At 41.2% G+C, this 25,730-nt stretch overlaps 3 protein-coding genes across 5 annotated transcripts; 2 read left to right on the top strand and 1 right to left on the bottom strand.

The window, feature by feature from the left end:
* The first annotated feature begins 1,926 nt into the window (after window positions 1–1,926).
* On the top strand, window positions 1,927–12,520 carry LOC145438309 (sodium-dependent glucose transporter 1A-like). Of its 2 annotated transcripts, XM_080315703.1 has the most exons (11): window positions 1,936–3,194; window positions 4,218–4,392; window positions 5,312–5,428; window positions 6,766–6,873; window positions 7,789–7,904; window positions 9,526–9,646; window positions 9,716–9,918; window positions 10,079–10,216; window positions 10,430–10,523; window positions 11,191–11,324; window positions 11,695–12,520. In XM_080315703.1, the coding sequence occupies exons 1-11, from the start codon at window positions 3,129–3,131 to the stop codon at window positions 11,917–11,919; spliced, it is 1,497 nt and encodes a 498-aa protein (XP_080171829.1). In that variant the 5' UTR covers window positions 1,936–3,128; the 3' UTR covers window positions 11,920–12,520. The 2 variants fall into 2 exon arrangements, 1 of the variants encoding a protein (XP_080171829.1); XR_013914909.1 differs by lacking the exon at window positions 10,430–10,523 and having other exon boundaries at window positions 1,927–3,194; window positions 11,695–11,835.
* Window positions 12,469–16,009, bottom strand: LOC145438322 (membrane cofactor protein-like). 2 transcript variants are annotated; one of them, XM_080315720.1, is made up of 7 exons: window positions 15,851–16,009; window positions 15,350–15,438; window positions 14,726–14,911; window positions 13,367–13,570; window positions 13,050–13,229; window positions 12,790–12,903; window positions 12,469–12,635 (listed from the first exon to the last, which is right to left on the bottom strand). In XM_080315720.1, exons 2-7 carry the CDS (start codon window positions 15,426–15,428, stop codon window positions 12,595–12,597), a joined length of 804 nt encoding a protein of 267 aa, XP_080171846.1. In that variant the 5' UTR covers window positions 15,429–15,438; window positions 15,851–16,009; the 3' UTR covers window positions 12,469–12,594. The 2 variants fall into 2 exon arrangements, with proteins under 2 accessions (XP_080171846.1, XP_080171845.1); XM_080315719.1 differs by lacking the exon at window positions 15,851–16,009 and having other exon boundaries at window positions 15,350–15,574.
* Window positions 16,010–23,306: 7,297 nt separating this feature from the next.
* Window positions 23,307–24,692, top strand: LOC145438334 (uncharacterized). Its single transcript, XM_080315733.1, has 2 exons — window positions 23,307–23,569; window positions 24,479–24,692. Exons 1-2 carry the CDS (start codon window positions 23,365–23,367, stop codon window positions 24,667–24,669), a joined length of 396 nt encoding a protein of 131 aa, XP_080171859.1. The 5' UTR covers window positions 23,307–23,364; the 3' UTR covers window positions 24,670–24,692.
* Window positions 24,693–25,730: the final 1,038 nt, after the last annotated feature.

Here is a 25,730-nt window from a genome sequence, read left to right on the forward strand (position 1 = left end):
TCGCCTACATATATATTAGGCTTACCATACGTCCTCTTTTAAGAGGATTTGTCCTCTTTTCTGACTTTTTTGAAAGTGTCCTCGGAGGAAGCCCTTTTGTCCTCTTTTTTGAGATTTTGTCCTCTTTTTTTAAAATTTAGATTAGATTTAGAGGAAATTGCTAGTGATATGCCGCAAATTAGCGCAGAAGTGAAGCTCCGGCGGGTATTTCGGAGGGAAAAGCGGTGATTTTAGCTCTGAGCGAAAAGAAGACCTTTTCATTTTTTAGTCATCCACCTGGCAATGTGGAGAGAAAAACGTGTTATTTTGAGCTCTGAGAGGAAGTGATGACCTTTTTTTTTAGTCAACCGATCACGAAGTGGGAAAAATTTACCGGTTTTTGAGAATTCTTCTCCAGTTTTGCATGTCTGAAATTTCTGAAAAAGTGTCCTCTTTTTACATTTCCAAAATATGGTAAGCCTAATATATATAGGCTGTAAATCATAGGTACCTGTGGTGTTTTATCGCTATTACGAGTTATTTGAAAGTCAAAATGTCGATTTGCGGGTAATATGTATGTCGCATTAATTTTCTAAGTTTAGGTGTATATCAAAACATGATTTTATGCCAATATTTCAGTTGATATAATCTATTTTATTCTTGAAGGTCGCCACGAAACATTTTTCATTGGCTTGCTGTAGCTTAGCTTATAGTACACAACAAAACAAGTTAACAAATTTGAGTTTTTTAGCGTATGTGTCCTAGGTCCCATGGTCGTGTGCCGTTGAACCCACCGGGTGGGGACCGATGACACGTTCGAGCAACAAATTTTAAACGTTTATAAATATTTTTTGAAAAGGCGGATATTCATGTTAATGTCCGCGATAGGTAGAGCTTGTATCGAAGTGTTGAGAGAGCAAAAGATCTGCCATTCTCGGCTGAAGATTTGAGGGCCAGAGATCATTTTGCAATTTTTGATCCATCGGTACCACATCTCCCCTACGAGCTGAATGTGGAATTTTGTGGATGGCCAGGTATCGCTGGTAGCAGTGGGAAATGAGCAAGATAGTTCGACAAGGTGCTTGGTCCTACTCCAAAACGCTTAATCTCTGAGTATTGTCGAAGAGAGGAATATTAGTCCAGTTGGCGCGGTCTGTTAATCAACGGCGTTCGGCGCGAAATTAGTCTAGTACAGATGCGAACAGCGGAGGGAAATGATGCACCCATATAGAAATAACAATTCAAAATCGTGCGCCCCTCACGAAATAAATTTGTTTCTGGTACGTTTGGGAGATGTCTTTCCCACTATACCGACAATCCTTATGGGGGATCAAGAAATAACAACACGCTACAAAGTGACTACTAACAATTGGCCCACTCGAAGATGCATCGCATTCTACTCTAAATTTTCAAAAATACTCCCTCCATCAACTTTATCGATGAATCTGACCACTTTGGTTGAGAATGGACAAATATTTGATATTAATATGTGAAACTACGAATATAATGACGAAATTCCTTCGTGAATCCGAGAATTTTTTCGCGCTTCGCGCAACCATATCCGATCTCGGTCACTATTCGTTACATGATCAGTTGACCACTATGTAGCGGCCGTATAGGCCGTATATGTAATCGAAATTCAGCCGTTAATAGCAAAAAGGTTGGCCACCCCTGTTCTAGTACCATACTTGCATAAAAACGGCTGCTTATATTACATTTGGGGCTGATTTCAATTTTTACGGTCCACCGGTCCGCCAAATATCTCTTGAAATTTTACCGGTCCGCGAGGTGAAAAAAGTTGCGAACCACTGTTTTAAACAACCATTTGATTTAAATGCAACCCTGATTGGATTTGATATTCCAAGGTCTGTATCGCATAAGAAATTGGACATGAGATTTCGCATGCTTCAGAAATTCTGTACATAGCCTATACAATATACATACAGCAGGAACTGGCGTGTTGCTAAATTGCTACCAACGCACCTTACCATAACCGAACTTTTTCGAAAATAGGGATTGCATTAAATCTTGCTTATACTATGGAGAATTCCGCTTCTGCAATCCTGCATGCCTCCGGCGGTACAACAGTTTGCCCTCTCCTAGCTGCAATCAACATCTTTAGGGTAAATGAGAGAAACGCTTGTAGGGCTTATATACCAAGATGCGCATAAGTTCAGTTCTCAGACTGAATCAGCGTGACCGTGTAACTTGATGTTGGCTGGTTTTTGAGATCTGGTAAAGGCGGTGGTTTTAAGCATGCGGTAAGGGGTAACGGGAGGCTTGATGCGACAACAACCGGTGTGAAGTCGACTAGTGCCAGATGCAGGCCGAACTCATTTCCTCGCAGTGGCACACCACTATTGTTATTTGCTATTGTTGTTATTCACTTATCGCAATAAAGAAAAACGCGGAACACAGCAGTCGAATAGTAGGAGGACGATACTCTGTTAGAAGGAAGAGGCCAAATCGTTTTCCGACCAACGTATTAATTAGCCTAAAACCGGAGCCTACGAATATCGCCATTACCTCGGCGAAATTCGACATTGCATTGCGTTCTATGGTACTATTAACCTGTATTCTGGGAGGACTTCGAACCTCGTTTACATTCCGATCACCCACGGATACGAAAGATTGATCGGAAAGAAATATACGCAGAAACTATCTGTGTGATTTAGAAGGAGACTATCCATTAACTTCTGAGGACTTAACTCGATGTTACGATACGACTCCATGTGTGTGACTAATTTGTGTACGAAAGCAAAAACGTTCATTATGATTGTATATTCTCGAAATAAGTGATATCATGGCGGTAATCATTCGGTCACTAATCCAATCATAGGTGACAGACGTTGAGTTCTTGGACATCGTAGTTGAGGTCACATTTCAGTATGGCTATCAGTTTAACGTCAGACCCATTGAGGAGATTTAACACGGTAGGAATAGCCAGTAAACGACTGAGGCAGAGGCAGTGAGGCTACATGTAGAATGGAGCAGGAGTCCTGTCTCAGCGGATCTGTGGCCAGTTATAGGGATATATAGCCTATGTGCATCTGACAATAATAAGGAAAAGCCGTGCGTTTCACTAATAATTGCCTCTACTTCCTGTTTTAGTTCTTCAGTTATCGCATGAGACTGTGTGTACAGACCTCATGGATTGGAAAAAGAAGAGTGTTACATTTATGACAATAGCTATTTCATTAGTAAGGATTGGCATGGTACGTTACTATATATGCATGCTGTATGCACGAGTAGGGTGTATTATACCTCACCTAACCATAGCTAAACCCATATGGTCAAGTGTTGCAAGCCTATTGCCTAATTGTCGATTGATCACTTGTCTACGAATAGTTCATGATACATTGCATTGTGTCTTGATAAATGCATTGTACGCCGTGCCCCGCGTATGCCATGCAGACTTACGTACAACTACTCATTGGGTAGTTATTTTGAGTAGTTCTAGTTCCCGTTCTAGTTTTTGATTTTGAAAATCGGGTAGTTCTAGTTATAGTTATAGTTGCGCTTTTGAAAATCCAGTGGTTTGTACAAGACTAATGCCGTGAGTGAATAGCAATAACAGAACCGCTGATTGTGATTATGTGGACCAGTGGTCGACTAGGATCCTATGACTCGCGAACCATATATAGCTCTTTTGACGATTGCTCTCCAATAATTTTTGAACTCTGCTCATAACCAGCATCTTATTTATCAATATTGCTGCAACTTGTATGTGAGTTTTCACAACGGCCAGATGAGATAAGTGTTCGTGGGATTACGATAGTGGCAGCCATACAGGAGAGTTTTATGGGCTCGTAATCCTCTTTACAGAATCCTAACATTTATGTCAATTATGGCCTGCTCATTGTTGCGCATTTATCAATCCGTCATAGCTTTTTTTTATAATAGGGCTAATACGGTATCACTCATCAGTTTTTTCGCAGCAAATACGGCGCTCACAACGGATCCCGTGTAGAGAACTTCGATTTTCCGTTTCGTAACTACGACGCCATGAATCTTGCATTTTCACGTAACAGTTGATTGACATTGTTGCATGGATCTTTACTCTGACTGACAATTTAAAATAGAGGTCCAATATGATTCTTTTGACGAAAAAGGCTTCCGACTCCTGATGTACACTATGCGTAGGGCCATTCAGGCCGCTGCGTACCGAACCATTTAACCATTTTATACGCCTGCACCATCTATGCCCAAAATGACCAGAATTTGCAATATATCTGAAGGGCTACCAAATGTCGATTCTCGGACAAAATCTCCTGTACCTGGCCGGAAATATGAGCGTTTCCGTTGCGGAACTTTCGGTGTCGTTCGTCGGCGGATTCGCTGGAACGATCGCGGGAGCATTTCTCGCCGCTGGTATCAAAAAGAGGCTTCCCAGGCGGCAGTTTTATGTGATGGGTAACTATAGTAGGGTTACCATACGTCCTCTTTTAAGAGGATTTGTCCTCTTTTTTGACTTTTTTGAAAGTGTCCTCGGAGGACGCCCTTCTGTCCTCTTTTTTGAGATTTTGTCCTCTTTTTTGAAAATTTAGGTCAGATTTAGAGCAAATTGCGTGTGATATGCCGTAAATTAGCACAGAAGTGACGCTCCGGCGGGTATTTCGGAGCGTTAAACGGTGATTTTAGCAATGAGCGAAAAGATGACCTTTTTTTAGTCATCCACCTAGCAATGCAGAGAGAAAAACGGTATTTTGAGCTCTGAGCGGAAAGATGACCTTTTTTTTTAGTCAACCGATCACAAAGTGGGAACAATTCACCGGTTTTTGAGAATTCTTCTCCGATTTTGCAAGGCTTAAATTTCTGAAAAAGTGTCCTCTTTTTAGATTTCCAAAATATGGTTAGCCTAAACTGTAGCATATGTTGATGTGTGGAGGTGGTCAGTAACCAAGTTCTTAATCAAAGTAATCATGTAGGTTTTGGGAAAAGTTTCCAACCACCACATGTTAACTCAATATATTTCCTTGATTCTGTACGTGCAGTGTCGTCAGTCATTTTTCGTTACATCGACAAGGAATATATCTTGCAATTTCGAAATCAACCACCTCCAATCAACGGCTAAAAGTACGCGATGTGCGACCCCACGCCCATCTGATCTTCCAACGTTTTCTAAAATCGAAATATTTTTTAGGTCCATAGCCTCATACGCAGCAGTTAGTGATGTGTTCTGTTTCCCCAAACGTGTTCTACAACCGGGAATAGACGGACGCCGACATGGAAAATAGAATGTTGTTTGTCTTTGCTTCGCTCAGGCATATGTCCACTGCCCAGTCAGCACTGAATTTTGTCCATGCCTATAAAGCTATTTCCCTACCATCAGGTGCTTCTGCGACCACTCTCGCTATTTTCGCTTCTTGTGTTCCGTGGACTAAAGTATTTTGGTTATTTGTCGTGGGTTATTCGATTGGTGGAATCGCCTATGGGATTCTCGAAGCAGGTAAGGTGATCAAACACGAGCCCACCTTCGTACCTTGTGCAGCAGCGGTTCGCAACATGCTGTGTGTTAGGGTTACCTTTAAAACAAAATCAATTTAAAACAAACATGCTTAAAACAAGGCCGTAATTTAAAACATGTTTTTATTTTTCATTTTTTAAGCCATTAAGTCACTGATATTCAGTTTTTACGTCATAGAGGGTTGACATTGACAATTGAAAATATAGGATAAATATCGCTCCTTTGACGAAATATCTGTACCATTAATGTTGAACCGACTATTTTGAGGGTTCCAACCATCAATATCGATATACGTCGGCTATATTTGGTGGTAACTGTCCGTGTAGGCTCATACAATATGTTTTTTGGAAAGTATTTACGCAATTATGGCATAATTTTACAACTTAAAAAAAACAACTTTTTTTTAAATCGCCTTTTTTTAAAACACTGTTTAAAACATATTTTAAACAAAGTGTTTTAAAACAGCGTTTGTTTTAAACGCAACCCTATTGTATCTAGTGTGTCATATGTCAGAATATTAACAGTAACTCGCGTGCCAAATATTTTTTGAGTAGTTTGAATCGATCCAACGCTGAATATGTATCCTGAGGGATTCCAATGGGTCTTGAATTAATTTACGGCTATCTGGTATGCTTACGAGATTAACCGAACTAAAACTGCCGCTCCCGAATCATTTGGCGTGCCTGTAAAATGATCTCGCGTGCCGCTGGGCATATAGCGGCCATTGTATGCCAGGGGCATAACACGCTCTTCCGCTTGTTAATAATAAGATGACGCGCTTGCGTCACTCTGCGTGCTTGGCGTATAGGCCTATTTTGCGTGCATGTTTGGTGGGACCGAAAATGTGTTGACCGTGGTAGATAGTTGCTGGAATCCGGAGAACGGATTGTAAATCCAGTGACAAGACATTTCGTTGTGCGTGACATCAACGAATTGCACCAAAGCGTATTCTCATTTAAATGCTATGCCGGGGGACAGTCAACAGACAATCCAAGTCGCTTTTCAATGGATTTTGGATGAAGTCGTATTGTCGAATGGCACTAACCGAATGTAGACAACTACATGCCTCCTAAAGTATTATATACATTTACAAGGTGTTAGGAGTGATGTGTGCCAATAGCTTCCTGTTCACGGGTAAAAATTCGTTTTTAAATGAACTAGAACCTTTCAGGTGTTCGCACCATCCCACTTACCGACTCGTGTATTTGTTCGTACTCGGATTTGTTACCAGGGCGTAATGTGCACAAGTTACCCGTTTTATGTAAAAAAGATCGGCATTTCAGTTATTTCTTACAGCTCACTTTTGTTACAACGTCCAGGTCTTAACGCGCTACTGCTTGAGCTGTTGAATGAAAAAACCGCACGTGTTCACATGCAGCTTTTCCACCTGACCTTCGCGGTCGGCGCTTTTTGCGGACCCATCATCGGTATGTGAGTTAGGGTTGCCCGACATATGAGCATGCGACACAATGGAAAACGACAGTTCAGCATGGAACACATCAGCATGCGTCACTTCAGCATGTGATTGTATAACCCAAAAACTGACCCTTACCCGAAACATAGTCTAACGCCAGGGGTGGCCAACCTTTTCAGCCAAAGGGCCACATTTGATTGACGAACTATTGCGCGGGCCACTAGCCGCGCGAAGCGCGAAAATTTTTCTAAGTTCATAGGTCAATAATATTGTCACTTGACAATATTACGGGCCTGCTGTATATCGCTGGGCTCAGTTTGCAAGGAATGGACTATTCCGCGCCTGGACATATCGATATCGAAAGCTTCGACCAACACGCGTCAATCATTTTGCGCCTATAGGTTTCATAGTCGACAGTCTTTCTGCGAACGGAAACGCCAGGTCGCATATGTTGAACGACACTTTGTCTCGTAATCGCGAATATAGTTGTACTCAATCTGATACATTAGGCGTTCTTTCATTTTCAGAAAGGGGTAACAATATTAAAAGCAAGAAATCGAGAGACAACATGTTGCGCGAAGCGTGTTCACAATTTGCAATCCATTATTGGTAATATTACTAATTTCAGAAATTACCTCGCGGGCCACTCAAAACCTTCTCGCGGGCCACATGTGGCCCGCGGGCCACGGGTTGGCCGGCCCTGGTCTAACCTAACCTAGCCTAACCTAACCTAAAGCCTAACCCTAACCCAACCATAAATCCAACCCTAACCTACCCCTAAACCGTAATTTAACCGACATGCTCCTGTGTCGCATGCCGAATTGTCGCATGCTGTAATGTCGCATGCTCATATGTCCACGGACCGTGAGTTAGGCCTGCATGCGATATTTACAACTGATGACACGCCAATTTGTAAACTGACGTGCAGGTGGATCTTTGATCAATTTGGGAGCCGACGTGTGGGCTCATGAACTGGAATCTTGCAACGCGGCGCCAGCATTACCGGAAGCAAAACCGAATGTGACTGATCTTGACCATGGTATTGTAAGATATTAGTTAGGTCATTTACAGTGGTGGTCAGTAACGAAGTACTATTTGAGATTACTGAAGTAGGTTTTGCCTTCTTGCACTACCTACTCGCGTGGTTTCCGATTGCATCACTATTATGGGTTAAATTGTCCTAAAAACTAGTGAGATAGCGGCTGTATCACAGTAACGGAATATTTTTTCAACAATTGCGCATACTCGTACCGTCATTCGTCATTTTGCGTTAGTCGCAAGGGATTACGGAAGTATCTACTTCCGATTAACTGCAATTAGAATGTGACTCCTCGACCAGAAGTACCTTTTGAAAATACTAATGTCAGTATGCTTCAATTTTCTGTATCCACCGAAGGAGTTCTTAGGTATCTTGGAAATGACTTACTCGCAATTGAGTAAACATCGCGCATTTTGGCATCCAGTGCCTCAAAATGATGTAAATGCCGATAGGTTGTAGTTGTTTAATTTTTAACCAAGGTAAATTTTCTATTGATGAGCCTTGTAGCGAAAGTGATATTATAATTTTTTACTGTTGATACACATGTTATATTATGATTTAATGCGACCATGACTCTTTTTTGTAGCATTCATGGTGTTTTTCGGCATCTATGGTCAATTTCACCTCGTCAGTTTTCTTCATTTTTATTCCGTGGCTGCCGACTTGTAGCACGCCCCACTTTTATAGGCTCTTATAAGACACCGATTACACTGATGACATGGAGAGGAGGAGCCTAGATAAACCTCCAACACTTCGACGAGAATTCTGGAGTCGTCCTCGGGTCTAAGCCAGTAGCTTCCAAAGTTTATCAGTCGGTGACTTATTAGAGAAAGTATTATGTAGCATATGCAAAAAGTTGCAAAATGACCGACCAGAGTTGAAGAACCCCTGACTTAGTATGGAAAGTTTACGATGTACTTTTTGACACTGATACACTCATGCATATTTTGGTGCAAAGTATGGTGGACCGTGCATGTCGTTTGACGAGAACTAACTGTTGGGTTACCACATTTTGAGATTCTAAAAAGAGAACACTTATCGAAAATTCTGAAAGCTTCAGCACCGGAAAAGAAAACTATTGATTTTGAAAACTTTTCGACCGATAGTACTGTGTTGACTCGACTACCGAATTACCCGATTTTTTTCACGAAACTTTGACGTTCGCTGAGTCGGGGTCACGGTTTTGGTCTCATTTTAATCCTTTTTAAAGGAAAGAAGGACGAATTCCCAAAAAAGATGTCATGTAGGCGTCCTCCGTGGACACTCTCAATTTATTGAAAAAAGAGGACAAATCCTATTAAAAGAGGACGTATGGTAACCCTAACTAACTTGTCTATAGAGTATATTGCTCTATCGTTCTGTTGGCCTCATATACTACGATCACATGGTCCCGCTGTATAGCCTGGTACAGATATAACTAAACTCTCGAACTCGCAACGCATGAGGTCTTGTTAGGGCCGCGACATGGTTTAAATTTTGCTTTCTCGTCTCATTGCCGACATGGATTCTATTATTGTGAGATCTAAAGCATGTGTCAATTAATTTATCGTTATATATATATATATAAACCATAACATGCGTGCGATAAGAGCTGTAACTCAGATGATCAATTTATCTACCATGCAGACCAACTCTAACAGAACGGCGGCATGCTTCAACGGTAACGCTTGGAGCTACCACGTGCTATCACTATGGTTGCTAGTGCCATCGTTAGTGTTTGGCCTTCTGGGTTGGGGAAACATAGAAGGTATGGCTGTCTTTTACTTACTTTGATCTTGCACAACTTTTCAGTTAAACCAATTTACGCCACACATAGGTAAGATGTTAGCGGTTCGCCAGCGCAAAGACGCGGAAAAACTGGCGACGGATGAGCCCAACGCACCACGTGACGAACCGTTCAAGAACGTTGTCTGGATTCTAACTGCCATCACCGGATACATCTTCAGCGTTGTAGCAGCCGATTGCGTTGTTCATAATTTCCTTTACGCCATCGCGCTATGTTCCGTGATGTCCTATAGTGTGAGTATGGCGGGGAGATGATAGTTATTCTTGGATATCTTTCAGCTTCCTCATATTCAGTCGCTGCAAATGCGATTTTATAATTCTTCTCAAGTTTTATCGAACCTGCACGAAAAGAAGTTTACAATGTTTTAAGTCATTCTTTATTCTCTTTTACCAGGTTAAGACCGCGATATTGCTCAATGCCTTGGTGTGGATGGGTATGGGACTTGGACGGCTAGTCGCGATGTTTCTAGCTAAACGTATCAGGCCCGTGACGATCAATTTATTCTGCATTGGCACATGCATTGCGTCTTGCGTGAGTATATCGTAGCTCTTTGCGAAAAACTATAATCATAACCATAACATATGATCTATTCAGTTTGGAAATCTGATTTGCTGGATCACCATACAAAAATTGAAGCAATATTTTCAAATGTCCAAACATCGCCCACTAATGAAGTGTTTATTTTATTGTGCTGATTTCATATTTCCTTGCCGTCTGACGTAATACTTCATCATTTTATGTAAGATATTGATGTCTCTTTTCGGACAATCACACGCCTGGGTGCCGTGGCTTTGGTCGATTGCGTATGGAACCTCATCCTCGATACTCTACCCATCAGGTCAGTGGGAATAAGATCCAAGTCGTTTCAAGTGTCGACAAGAGTTTTGATATACTTTTCTTTCGTTTGGCCAAGAATAATGCTTCCGAATGTAGGCCTGCGTTGCGCCATACAATTTCTGGTACGATGCGTTGATTGTGTGGATAAGATGCGTTCTCAGAATGCGTCCTTCTAGCATCTTCCGACTGCATGTCCTGTATAGAGCTTTTCCCGGTAGCGAAGGCTAGTCTCGCATCACACATATGTGACTTTGCTCAACGGTTTCAAGTCAGCTGTGCTTTGATAGAGCACTGATGGTTATTTTAAACTGTATGAATCAGGATAGGGCGAAATTCTAAGCAGCTCACTGGCATACGTCGATGACGTCCAAATAGACACTACGATAAATGCTCAGTAAAGAAATATATCATTGTATTGCGGTATCGGCGGGCCCATCTGGATATAGAGGTCAAATCAAATATAATAGGCTAATAGTTTGCTACTGTACAGTGTACATGTAGCCTACTTCCAATGTCACTGAACTAACATCTACCGAAAAAAGAAGCAGATGAAGATAATTTATCTAACGCTGCTTGCGTCGTTGCAACCCAAATGAGTTGTGCAAGGGCCAAGGTTCTAAGGCATCGTGCCAGAAGGTCCACATATCATAAATGCAACGTTTTTTCAGGCGTTTCCTGGATATCTGAAAGAGTGTGCGTGTCTGGGAGATACATGTTCATATTCACACTAGGTGGGGCATGCGGAGGTGCAGCCATCCTACCGATAGCTGGTGCTATTTTTGACTTCGATAGCTATGTTGTGGTGAGTGAGTTGCATATTTAGAGATCAGTCAGAGTGGCAAGAAGGCTACGTCGGAGCCGCATGCGGCTGGGAAAGCCGCGGTTGGGAATCACTGTGTTAGAGTGATGAACACGCCGGTATCATAAAGAAGGAGTAATGCTTGTTACCAATAATTTATATATGCATGACTTGCACATTTTTTCTTGCCTCAAGCCGTTTATACTCAGTGCCACGTTTTCGGAGTTCGGCCTTTCTACTGTATTGCTCGTAAAATCAGTCATTTACAAGGTGGTTTATCAACAGATTAGAGCAGTTTTCATTTGCATAGCTCCGTTACATTTGTAGACCCCGCGGCATCGCTTGAACCTTACATCTGTTTATGTACTTACAGATACACCTAATTACCGGATTGTCTGTGACGAATGGAATGCTTTTCCTTCTTTCTATGGCTGCCGCTAGAGGTCGACGTAACGTAAAGATTCAATCGAAGAGCAGTGTCACTAAAGAATGCCATCCGCAAGAGGGATTTCGCTGTACGCTGTCAGATGTATCCCTAATGGAATATGATGCAGTGATATCTAAAACTGCACGTTCCGCGGTCACTACAAAGTGCTAGTAAATGTTAACCTAAAAGGTTGTGAGCCAGCAGCAATCTCAACCCCTAACCTATATTAACTATTATAGAACTTTCTACCAGTTTGCATGTAAACTCTAACTGTATGGCATATGAGCGGATGCTGGATGCTAGCTAGCTACTGTTGTCAAATCTGGAATTAGAGTCGCGAACTCAAAAAGGTTGAAATCCACTGCTGTAAGCAATCTCAACACGCAATTCATATTGAATGTTATAGAACTTTCTGCCAAGTCTGTATGTAAATTGGAGATATGTGGCACATGCGCGACTGTTGGACCGTGGCCCGGTTGGACGCTATTGCTGTATTACTGTAGTATACCAGTGTGCACTGTGGAATTGATATATAATCGTTGCTTCCATATAATCGCAGTATCGATATGTTGGGGTATTGAATCTGTTTCTTGGTTGAGGATTTATCACTACAAGTCTGTATTGACAAGAATAATGAGAATATGTCGACTGTATCAGATATTCATTTCAACTCTAGTATGCAACCCGAAGAGTACTCCGACACGTAGTTTAACAATGCCGTTTCTGATACGAATATGTTTATTCAATAAATAATCATTTACAGTTCACAAAACACAGTTGACTTGGAAAATTCTTCATCCCGTCCGTAAGCCTGAGTCCCTGAGATCTGGCGGACTGTTCGATTAATCAGTTGCTTCTGAACAAATTGAACCAGCGGGTGGCGGAGCCTATAACAAGAAAAATGCAGCAGTAGTAAATATTGGAACGCTCGTACAATGTACAACTTCCTATCAAACGCAGGTCTCTCAGCTTTGAACAGCCAGAGGCGTTTCCGTTATCTTTATGATGTAACACTGCAATTCCGTGGTAGTGTATACTCACATCGTATGACGTCAGGGCAGCATGTAACTTCAGGTTTGTAAAAGCACTTTATATCACAGGAGCAGAATTCAGCCGGCCTCTCTGTGTCACAGCTGCCAAAACAGCTTTGGGGATCTGTTATGAAGAACACAGTAAAAAAATACGTATATTGAAATCAACAAAGCAATAAAGAAATGAGGCCGACTTAATCATAGGATGTGACAATCTAAGCTATTTGTTATGAGTGGCAAAATTTGAATTTAGTGCGAATAGTAACGTACGTATGCATGAGGCTTCAGTGGGCGGAAAGAATCCATCCTGCCCGCAAACTGGCGTGTCATTTCCGATCAAAACGTATCCTTCGTCGCACTGGAATTTGGCGGCTTCTCCTATGGCGTAGCTTGGTTGTTCAGAGAGCAGGACGCCATTTTTGGGGGGTACAGGTGGCACACACAGTGGTTCTGCAAATGCAAACGCAATTACGATATTCAGATCGAATATAATGCATCAATATAATCAGGCAACATCTACCTGAGCACTTCGAAAAAGTATATGTACTACTTTACTGGCCTGCTATGAGTTTGTGATATATACTTACGGATGCATTCTGGTGGCGAAGGCTGGAATGTCCCGTCAGCGCTGCACAGAGTCACTCGGAAGAAAGGGCGGTCGTCGGGAGGTCTGCACACGAACGCAACTTGTTCGTCCAAATCATAGACAGGCTTCGTCGGATAAACCGTAACGTAGTCGCCGATAGGCGGCAGGGCGCAGATTTTCTTTTTTCCCGCGACCTCTTTCTTTTCTGCAAAATATACAGTGAAGATTAAATACACTCTGGTCGTCACAATAGACTACGTTTTCGAGTGGACCGAATGAATCAGCATGTCGGCCAAGCTTGTATGTCATCCAAATGCCGGTACCACGTTTTGAGTCAGAATGGTCAGAAACTTAGGGAACGTCATTTTGTATATGCAATATACATATGAATAAGAGTGACGGAGATGCTTGAAACTTTAGATGGCCTGAAAACATGTCACACAAATGCAGTCCAATTTGATCGAACCACAGTTTATTATTACCAATATATAAAAGTGTTATGACGGTGTATGACACAAATATACTAATTTCATACATAGGGAACACCTGGAACCGGATAATTAGTAATATCTTCAGATAAATGACGGATAATTCAAAAGCTTCGCCCAGATAGTCGACAAGATTTGGCCAAATAGGCGAAATCGTCGCACAATCATATCAAATATATCAATCATATCAAATAACACATGATCACAAAAACAGAGCAAAATATGCATACTATTCGAAAATATCCTTCATTTATGATGAATTATTTTAGATGGATGGTACCGAATTGCATACCGGGCGGTGTGGTTTGAATCACGCGGGACATGGCTCGCAAAGCGGTCTAGACCAGTGGTTCTCAAACTCGGGGGGGGGGGCGTGCATATATCTGAAGGGGGCGCGAAGCCGCAGTTAACGCGATTCACCTCCTGCTCATGGTGTTTACTCTGTATATTGTTCTAATTTCATATTCGAGAATACTATCAACGATTGCAATAACATTACCATCAAACTATCCGTTGAGATTGCTAGCATTCTGATTTCTCTCTTTAATATTTTGTGATATCACGATAAGGGGGTGCGAAATTTTTCTCTATTATAAAGTGGGGGCGTGTTTAAAAAAGTTTGAGAACCACTGGTCTAGATGAGACATACGGACGCATGCATTTGAGCCTTTTCCAGCTTCGCATGATAGCGTACATACAGGTGGCGGTTTCGTCCGCAAATAACCGGTAGATCAAGACTGCACTACTGCGGTAAATAATATAATATCGTATCTATAACCCCAACAAATTGCCTCCATAAAACAGTACAATAAAGCCACGGGCAGCAGTATAAGCAAGACACAATCACAGTGCAGAAGAATTTTATATCATACCTGTGCATTTTGGCAGTTCGGTCCAAGTACCGTCAAACTTGCATGTGGCGGTCGGATTGCCAACCAAGTTGTAGCCTTCTTCGCACGTGTATCGAACGGTGGTACCGATGGGCAGCGTCCAGTGGAACCAGGCCGCCTCCTTCTTATCGTGCACCCCGTTTTCAATGGATGGATCGGGGCAGGTGTCTGTGTTGAAGAAACGAAATAATGTAGGCCCACGCTGAAACTCGCGGTAATAGGAGAATGCAGCATCGAATACACATGGTTTGAATTTGGAGCAATTCTATCTAGATACCGAACCTCCCTGACCGCAAATTGGACAACTATATGAAATTTTCAGTTTTTCCGAATTAGATTGGAATTAGAATTACAGCCAGACAATTTTTTCCAAATTAGACAAGAATGAGAATTATGGTTACAGTTATTTCCAAATTAGATTATAATCATCTAGTTGTCCAAGTCTGCCTGACTGTACCATCAAGGAACAAGCATTTCCGACGCTCGTGCTTTATGGCCAGTTCATGGTCCTTGAGCTTGACCAATGACCATGCTACAATCATGTTTCAAACGCTGCAGGTTTGTTACAGCAGCAACTTGACATGAATAGCGAAATTAGTCACTAACCAGATCTGTCGTTTCTGCCAGTGAAGAATCCATGCACGGCCAACGCGAGGCATGCGTAAACACAAACTTTGAAGCTCATCTTTCCGTTCCTGTCGTAAAACATATATCGAATGAAATTTTGCAACTCGATATATATATTCACGGGCGGAGAGAGTAAATTCGAATTGCAGCTGTCCGCGATATATATATAGTTTTCGTATCTAGGGTTAGATGACTACATCTTTCCCTTAAGGACCGTTACATCAATTAAATGCTTCAAGTGCGAAATTGATGCTATCGAACGCAATTCCAGGATTAATTGCATACTTGTAGCAAAAAATCCTTATCTATGAAAGGAACGCATGTAAATCGCTAAACACGATATTCAGCAGAATTTTCAGTTTTTCGACGCGTATAAAGATTAGGTAATTTGATTGTATATGCACTCGAATTACCCTCGCTAAGAATAAACGGAAAGTAGGCATCATTCAAAGAGGCCATTCACAAGATGAACTCGTATACCTTGTATTCAGCAATGCAATATACACTTCGACAGCTTTCTTCCTTTGCGAATAAAGTGTTTTTGTAGTGCACTTATCGAATGATATTCGAGGACACCATCGACCCTTTATACCTCTTCGCTGGCACCTATATTCTCGGCTGTCTCCTTAAAAACGTCACTACCGTGTGTCACGATTTATGTAGGAAGAGGTGTCATAATCATTTATATTGATATTCCATACGATTGGTCTGTAATCGTGCTCCATAATTGAATCATATCACGTTGCCTTTGATAATGCGTCTAGATTTTGCTCGTGCCAGAGACTTGGAGAGCTTTATTATGGTAATAAAGTATCCCACGGTAAGCGTCTGTGCTAGCGTATATGAAACACAAAATAAAGGCCATCTTTAGCTAAAATCGTACAAGTTCGCTAAATTGTAACTGCGTCCGGTCCATTTTGCAAATCGCGCTGCCATATATTTGTACTCCCAATGTTATTGTGGCCCCTGCGGAACCAAAACCCTGCAAAATACCAGCGGGTCAAGTCTTCATGAGCAACAGGTACATGAACTCTGCTGCCTCAGCGAAACTCCTAATCTGATGTCGCGTAGAACAGTATAGGCCGCAACAAGAAGCGTCGCGTCGCTCTTATCTCGTATATTTACCTACATCTTCACATTTATGGCGACTTAACAATACTTGTGGGGTACGGTCATTAAAGTATATCCAATTACGTAGGCAAATTGGCATGATTTGTGTTTGTGTCGCGAGAGCGATCGTAACACGATCTTTGACTACTGCGGTGACTGTTGTATAGCGTCATATATTATTGATATTAAATTAGACACGAATTGTGGCTGTATCATATAAATCAAAACAAAAACGAATGAATTTTTGTGAGGCAGTACTGCAATAATTTCACAGTTTATAATTGCCGTAGTTTTTGGGCCCGCCAATGGAACAAAATAACGCCACGTCGGAGCAAACCCAATCTTTGGAATGCCATAATCATCGGGTGCGGATCGATCAAGTATATTAAACATAAACACACATGAAAAGTGAACATCACTTCCAATACTACAAATTTGAAATATATGTGGTATCATAACTTTTTGGGCATTTTACTTAATATGGCGAATGTTTTACAATTTCTCCCACACTATAAGGAGAAAGTCGCATGACTTTGTCTGTAAATTTGAAACTATATATACATACACCAATAATGCGCTTTTGACGTGTCTCAGCCAGTGACATAGTGAACTGGTGATCTTGCTCCTAATATAACTACACCCACGCGACAGTGCAGATATGCTTCGGAATAAGTCACTTTTTTGCGGCGAATGAGTCTTGACCGCAACAACGATTGGTGAACAGGTGAAGGTGTAACAAAGTTAATATACGGATACTAACCAATGTAATGCAGCTCGATAGTCATGAAGATATGGAAAACGTTTCAGTGCCAAGATTTTGGACAGTTGCGCATGTAGTATCTGTGTGCGGAATCAACATTTGATCGACGACGTACTATGTCTATTGTCTGGTACGTTGACGCACGTTACCTTTGAGACGTCACAATAGAGCGAAGGATAGGCGACACCGCCAACATTCATTATTCTGTAGCAATTAATTTATTGATTAGATTCGAATATTGTGTTGTACTTGATCTGCCCTTGAATATTACTGTGACAAGTGTGATATCATAATTCTGTTTTGACGTTACGCTAACAAGTTACATTGGCATGCTCGGTTACGGCGTATCTCATCACGTGTGTATAAGAAACATTGTTTTGAAACCTTTGCTCGGTATCGGAATGGTAGCACGGAGCACATTCACCGTAAATACCAAGTATGGCGCAGGTTGAGCGAATGTTGTGGTACGTCGAGATACGTGATGCGATGCAGTCATAGCCCGCAAGACACCTTTAGTGTCCATGCTCGAATGTACGATGTACATACTTGTACACTTTGTACCGCGTTCCTCGAAATCGTTCAGTTATTCAAATTGCAAATACCACTGAGCGGTCAGCAGACAAAATATTGCCTCACCAAAATAAAATATCGCGTCAAATTATCTGATTACGTATGCACTACCGGGATGGTAACGCACTATCCGTTTATTCTTGTATGCTGTGCAATCAATATTTTGCCATTTCAATGACCAGCAACCACGCTTTCATTCGTAACTACGATCACAATGCCCCATTTTTTTCGCACAAAACGGCATCAACTTCACTTCGGTGTACTCAGGTTTCTCGTTTTTTACTAAAAATATGCGCAGAACGAATTTTGAATGATGACAATGTGATCTTACGGCTGCATCATTGGACTTCAATATGACGCGAGGTTAATGTGTCTACGGCCGATAAAAATAATTTCTATTTGCGTGATTGTTGAATTAGACAATGGAACTGTGTATTTTCTAATTTTACACCGGCAATTATACGTTACCGTGTAAATAGATGAGTTTTTAGAATATTACATTTCGTGTTGTCTAATTATAAACAGATGAATGGCTATACGAACGCTAGTGTGAAAAAACAGGTTTGCACTCATGTATATTTGGTAGACTTGCTAGCTACGGTTATGGCCGTAGTCTGTGCGTGGATTTGCGATCTTTCAACTTACTTCAAGTAGAAATAGGAAGGAAGATCTTAAAAGTACGTTCAAGACATGCCTATATATACTTTGAAGTATAAACCAAAGGAATTTTAAGTAATAAAGCAAGTAGTTTAAAGAAATACATCGGGACTAGGCGTATCTGGCTATCGTTAGTCAATCCCGGCTGAAGATTTCAAAATTTACGAGATGCATCCGTGCAAGATGCATCCACATCCGGAGACTGAGAAATGGCCCTACAAACAGGTGCAATTCTCGTCATCCTAGGCCGTTTCTGTGATATGATACAGGGTCTGCATGGCCCGTATACTGTGACAATTCCTGGCTAATAGTGATGTAACTCAATCCTAAACTAAGTTTCTACTTGGGGAAACCGCGAAGTATGTCTTATGCGTAAGTAATGCAAGCAGGCATAGCCTGCTTAAGTGCTCCGAAAACGTGGCAGCAATTCGCTGGTGATCACCTCTGTCCAACACCCGACACTGGCGGGCAAGACTTGAGGAATGTGAATTGAATTCACGTGCATTAAATTAAATTAATGAACACTTGACATATGGCGAGAAGTAAACATGTAAAGGTCGCGTTCTCCGCGGCACGTCGCTGTGGTTCGATCTTAGACGTGACATTGAATTGCAGAGATAGACTTTCAAGTTTAACATCGTCTGCTGTAAAATGCATGGACAATAGAGATATGGATTACTCCGACAGGTGTCAATTTCTTTACGCCGTTGCTGCTGACATTTGGAGACCCGAAACCGTTCATGACGCTCGTCGTAATCATAAGATCTAAATATATATAACGTATCAAACATTGGCGACCGTAGCCGACTATTACACTATGGGATGATTACATACTTGATAGAAGGGCGCAGTAATCACAATGAAGCGATTGATAGCAAGTTATTACCGATTTCGTTTTGCCATTTCCGCTGGAAATTGCAGCGTTTTATCTGAATCATTTCTAACACTTGCGGCTCTTTGAATGCTAATGTAATCTTGTCTTACATAACTGAGTTGTTAGGATACGAATCCCATACGTTTACTGGTAATAATTTTCTACAGTCATTATATTAGGCAGTAATTTATAAACAATCTCAATTTCTGCGCAATATCAGATTCTGCACCGCATGTTCAATTCAAAGTTCGGTAGCTGCATTTCATTCAGATGCCGTGCATTTCACACTCGAAGCTCCGCTATGGTGATCTTGTATTTTGAAAGTGCTACGGTAACTGTCTTTTATCTTTAACTATGTCACCATCTATTTATACTTCCACAAAATTGCAAGTCGAATAATATGAATCCACAAGAACACGGCCTTCTATTACCTTTATGGGTCTGCAGATATAGAATACAATTTCAACTGAAATTTGTCCACTCATGCGTCTAACATTGCCCGGCAGTCAATTCTCGACCTTTCGATCGATACCATACTGAAGCTACTGTATAAGTTTATAAATAGGGAGAGGGAGTTATCTGATCATAAAAATAAAATTTTCCGTATTTTTAGCTATGCTATTCCATTTATCTCATACTTCTTTTGTTGATTTGGTATGTCAGCCTTCAGGATTACCGGACAACGACCTAACATCGACCTGGCCTTCCGCCACATGCCACCTTATTTTATCGCTTGCGTCTTATATTCTCTGCATTACGTTGCATTCGGTGTGCACTGTGCATGCCTCTTCTTTACTTCGCCTAGGCCCTAGGCCAAGGTGGGTGTCTGATCATAAAGACAACTCCAAGTTGTTTCGACACCTTCCTATCTCTTCATTGTATCGCAGTTTTGTGGTGTTTTGAAGCGATGAAAATATTAATAAAACTGATTGATTGATTGATCACTGTGATTTTGTAGCTGAGAGTCGGCACACAAATTCTCTGTTCTCTCGCCCAGAAAAGGGTGCAGGCGATGTTGAATTAATACCAAATACTTATATATCTTTGTTGTTGTTTAGTATTCATGATGGTTCGACATCTACGGTCATCTTAAACCCGGCCGTTGTTGTTTTTTATGATTACATGACCGCCGACAATACAGCACGATCCGCTTTCATTCTATAGGCTTTCGTAAGACACCGCTTATGCGGAAACGTCTAAACTTAGAACGGGATTCTGTAGTCGAGCTCGGTGGAGCTCGAGCCATTAATATAGTATTATAGAGTTATAGCCAATTGCGCTGCAGCGGTGAAGGGACCAATTTGCTACTCGCCACAGTGTGACAATTGCTATTGCTGACAAAAACCTTGTCGTTCCCATTGTTTCTTCATGTTATATATCAGGGGCGGGCAACATACAGCCCGCGAAGGGATTTTGTCCGGCCCGCGGACTGTTTTACGTCTTACACGATAATGTGACCCGTGGTCTCAGTCTGCCGATATTCCCCACAACTTGCTTACTAGGTCCAATTTCAGTGACTGTTATGTTATTATATACGTGTTTGTTTGCGGACTGCGCAGGGTGCGAGAGTGGAGCTTACGCGTAAGTTCGTCGAAGTGAGAAGACTTGCATTATCGGCATTTACGATGTACTCAACCCTAATGTCGTTTGTGGTAATCATGGTGTTTGTCGACTACAATGGTCGTTAACACCAGGGTGATATTTCTTATTTTTGATTCCATAACTGCCGACATGTAGCACGGCACACTTCTAGGCTTTTGTGAGACACCGCTTATGCCAGTGGTTGCCAACTCAAAACGGGTCGCGGGCCACTATATAAATTTCGTAGAGGACGCAGGCCACGTGAATTCAATATCGAGAATAATTAGGCCATACAGTTGAACAACAACGCTTTCTCGTCACCTACTCAACCCTAGTAAATTGATATCTTTGTAAAGTTGGGGTACCGGGTACCGATCGAACGCCTTCAAATCTTAATTAAGGATTGCACCGTGTGTTGATTGATCAGATAGAAGCAGACATGGTGGCGCCTCTAGCAGACTTGGACAACTAGAAAATTTTCAGCGTTTTCAAATTAGATTAGAATTAGAATTAGAGCTTAACAGCTTTTTTGAAATTAGATTAGAATTAGAATTAGAGCTCCACAGCATTTTCCAAATTAGATTAGAATTAGAATTAGAGCTACAGTTGTTTCAGAGTTAGATTAGAATTAGAATTCCTAAATTCGCAAAAACTTGGAAATTGAATGAAATTATGATTGATAAATAAATACAGCAAAAATCAAGTTCATTTCAAATCACAGTGCATGCACTTGCACATAACCAAGAGAATGGTGAACGTCTGTACATCAAGCTTGGCTCGTTTTGCAGGATAACAGGGGTCACGAAAAGGGCTGGGCAAAATCGAGTACCCGAGTGATTCGATTTTGAATCACGTATTATGCTTCTAGTCGAGTCGAGTATTCGAGTATCATTCATTATGACGTCACAGCAAAATGTACTATGTCAAAGTTCACATATGTACGTTTTGTACCACCACAGCGAATATAATGCCTGTTATCAATCACATTAAAGATACTTTGGTATTTCTTCGACCCTACCGATTTCATTGCACTTCGTTACAAAGTCGTGGGAGGATCATGACTTCGGAAATGTTTTTCCAGCAACGGTTGTAGCTTTGTACCATATGTTTCGTATGCTGCGATACGGCGAATCAAGGTTTCAAGGCTTCCACAGTGGATATGGTATCGAAACCATAATTCTAGTTGATAAAATAACTTTCAGTAGCGAGGGGCGTATGATTTTAGTACTCGAAAAAATCATCCTTTGCTACTCGACTCGAATCATTAAAATATTTGCTCGATTCAGAATCGAGTACTCGAATCATTGTGCCCAGCCCTAGTCACGAACACGCGGCTCGCGAGGTCACATTTTGCGGCGATCTGATTTGTGATTTCGGAAGAATGCCTAGGAAAAAGAGGCATTTGCAGGAAAAGCGTGAATTAGATTAGAATTAAAATTAGAGCATAGGAACATTTCACAAATTAGACTAGAATTAGAACTAGAGCATAAGTACATTTCACAAATTCGATTAGAACTAGAATTAGAGCATGGAAACATTTCACAAATTCGATTAGAATTAGAATTAGAGCATACAAACATTTCACAAATTAGATTAGAATTAGATTACTGGCATTTCGCTCTAATTTAGTGAAATTAGACAACTAGAATTATCTAGTTGTCCAAGTCTGCCTGTATGACAACGCTATTCTCAAATCCACATTGTCTTCGTCATTATCGGCGAGAAATGGCAGTGAAGTGACGTTGCTGTCGTTAAAATACATTCAATAAATACGATTTATTCCTTGTATATGTGGATAAATGGGCGAATAAATCGATTCAGCAATCCGGCCCGCCAAGTACTTAATTTTCCTATATCCGGCCCGCCGACTGGAGAAGTTGCCCGCCCCTGTTGTATATGGTAATTTCAAAGGTGTTGGGATATAGTTAGAGGGCCTTATGGACAGTCACGGACGGTTCTAATTCGAAAAAAAATATGGTGAGATTTACAGTGATGTCTTTTCCACCCGAATCGTCACTACGCACCAACGATCCAGCAAATACCCGCACAATAAACGAGTAAAGTTCCCAATATGAGCAAGATCTATTCTATCCAGTCGAACTGCAATGAAATGAAAAATCTCTCACAAAAAGAGCAGCACTGAATGGCATCTATACTTTCGAACATTTGGAAAAGTTATGCATCGGTATCATAACATCATATGTTTGCCGACAAACCTTCATCCTCGTGAGTGGCTCCATGTCATTCGCAACATTTGGAATTGATCAATAGTGTCGTCATATCGTCAAGGCCGATCTGTAAACAATACGTAGAACGCGCGGAAGTTCTTGTTTGTTGTGTTCCAGGCAGCAAATACATCCTCTACACCAGGGAAATGTATAAAATGAACATACACGAGCTGGTGTAACATAACGCTTTACTTAGCATCACAAGATCGACAAGATGATGAAGTTCTCGCTTATCCTACTGTTTATCTGTGTCTTCGTCGTCACTTTTGAGGTCAACTCTGCGAGTTCTAAGCGAAAATGGAGATCACCAGCAGCGCAAAGGGCTTTTCGGGAACGAATGCGCAAGAAGAACGCGAAGATGGGCCAAAAGGCATGGAGTCCACCAATCACTGCCAAGCCTGCGCCGAAGCCTTTCTGCCGTGAGTAGACCTTATCATACATGCATACAGTTGGCGAGAACTATAGATAAACATCCACAATGTAATTATATAATTCCTGATCCAGTTCTATTGGATTGTACGAATGTCATGAATAGCCTTATCTGTAACAACCATTAACGCAACTTGAATTGGGCCTTACCACATCATGAAAACCATGTTTGGCTAATCCAAATTATTACTGGCCATTTGAGGTACAGAACTTCAATATACAATTGAATAGTATATTCAATTATTCATATTGAAATGAACGCGAATATTTTCGGTTGACACTTGTCAGGGGTAATCGTCAGCAACTAGTAAAGAATTATAAAGAACATTGTATATCAACAATCGCATCACAAAAGGGTGGAAATATCACCCTTATCTCCTCCGCTCAAGCTTGATGCTGAGCGATCAAAGGCCATTAATTCTGCCATCGGCAAACATCTGTTAGATAACCCGATTTGTGCGAATAATTATCGAGACGACAGATTTCGCGTTCACACTTCCATTTGTGTGCCCTGGAGTCGACTTTTATCAAAATACACCAACCAAAACTCTGTCAACAAAAGCAGTTCGTGTATTACCTAAAATAGTACATTGAACGCTCTCTCATTCGAAATTTCATGCTGGTGACGTCATATTTTGTGATACGATTGTGTATATACATTATACAATGTTCTTTCCAATTCTCTACAGTCTACTAGTTGCTGACGATTAACCCTGACGATTGCGATCCGAAAATATTCGGGTTCATTCCAACACTATTCAATTGTATACTGGTCATTTGTGCTCACTTCATTATACCACATATGCTTTTTACGAAAACAACAGTGTTGATGACTGTCGTATCTTATAACGTGAGAGTTCGCGATCGAACTTATCGTTATCGTTTCGGTTCGCTTTCAGCTATCTTTCAAGGCATCCAATACTGTTCTATGACCGACGAAAGAATGGAGGGCTCATGCGAAGGAATAAATCCGTGTTCGGAAGACCAGTGCGACGGCTATCCGGGAGCCGTGTGCTTGAAGAACGAATGCGGTGGATGTCATGCTTGTTGGTATCGCGGTAGCTTGGAATTATCAGCGTGCAACAAATAAACAAAATATATATACACTTGAAATGTGTGCGTTGAGTGACAGTTTCAGTCAGCATTAGACGCGCGGGATTGCTGACGTGATTGAAAATCATCGCAATACATGTCATCTCGAGGTTGATGCCAGCTCGCATGCTAATCTAGTATGGAGCAGACATGGCGTGATTACTTCATGAATGTAATCGATTGCGATTACGATTACTTTCAAATCCCGCGATTACGATTACAGCAGAATCAGGAAGCAGTCCAGTACAATTACAATTACATTGGAAAAGTAATCACGATTACGCTACATTGATTTTGCTTCTTCGAACTAATTTTAGAATATATATTGGAAGACAATATAAGGATTGCGAAGAAAAGGACTAATGAGATAACAACTTTCTTTGTAAACGATGCGTCATTTGCTTTTTACGTCATAATGTACCAATTACCAAACATTTTAGGGGACGAGTCATCGCATCCTGCGATTTGCATTCTTGTCAGATCCGTAACTGCCGCACCCCAAACTCCCCAATGGGGCGAAGAGCGAGCTCGAAGGGGACTCAAAAGTAATTTCGTAAACTAACATAAATTATAGAGTATTTTCGAGAGATTTATATAACTCGAAAATTTTCTTCGAGCTTCGAGATTTAATTGTCTCTAGATAGCCTGATTTTGAAATGCATATGCATACCTCTCACCCTCAAGAAAAAATATACATAATTTATGGGAATAAGCATTTCGTTGACGGTCATTACCGCGCCATGACACCCCAAAAGACACATGCAGTATCGGCCAAAATGCGACTCCGCAGAGTGTGCTATTAAGAAAGACCTTGGCCAAAACTTGAGGTATTTGTCCATTGTCAATAGCCGCGTTGGGTGGGCGTGGCTAATAGTCCCGTCCTTCAATCTGAGAACATAATTCAAATGTCACCAGGGGCACCCGCAGAGGAATAAAGGCATGAAAGTTTGTGTGTGCGCCTCATTAAAGTTTTTCGTTTACTTTGCTACGTTTGGGCGACTACAATATCTTCTGATTATATAACACACCGGAGGTCACGCATTAACAACATACAATAAA

Source organism: Botryllus schlosseri, chromosome 4 (assembly GCF_051294905.1).
Source record: "Botryllus schlosseri isolate E-star chromosome 4, Bs_hap1, whole genome shotgun sequence".
In the NCBI taxonomy this organism is placed as follows: domain Eukaryota; kingdom Metazoa; phylum Chordata; class Ascidiacea; order Stolidobranchia; family Styelidae; genus Botryllus; species Botryllus schlosseri.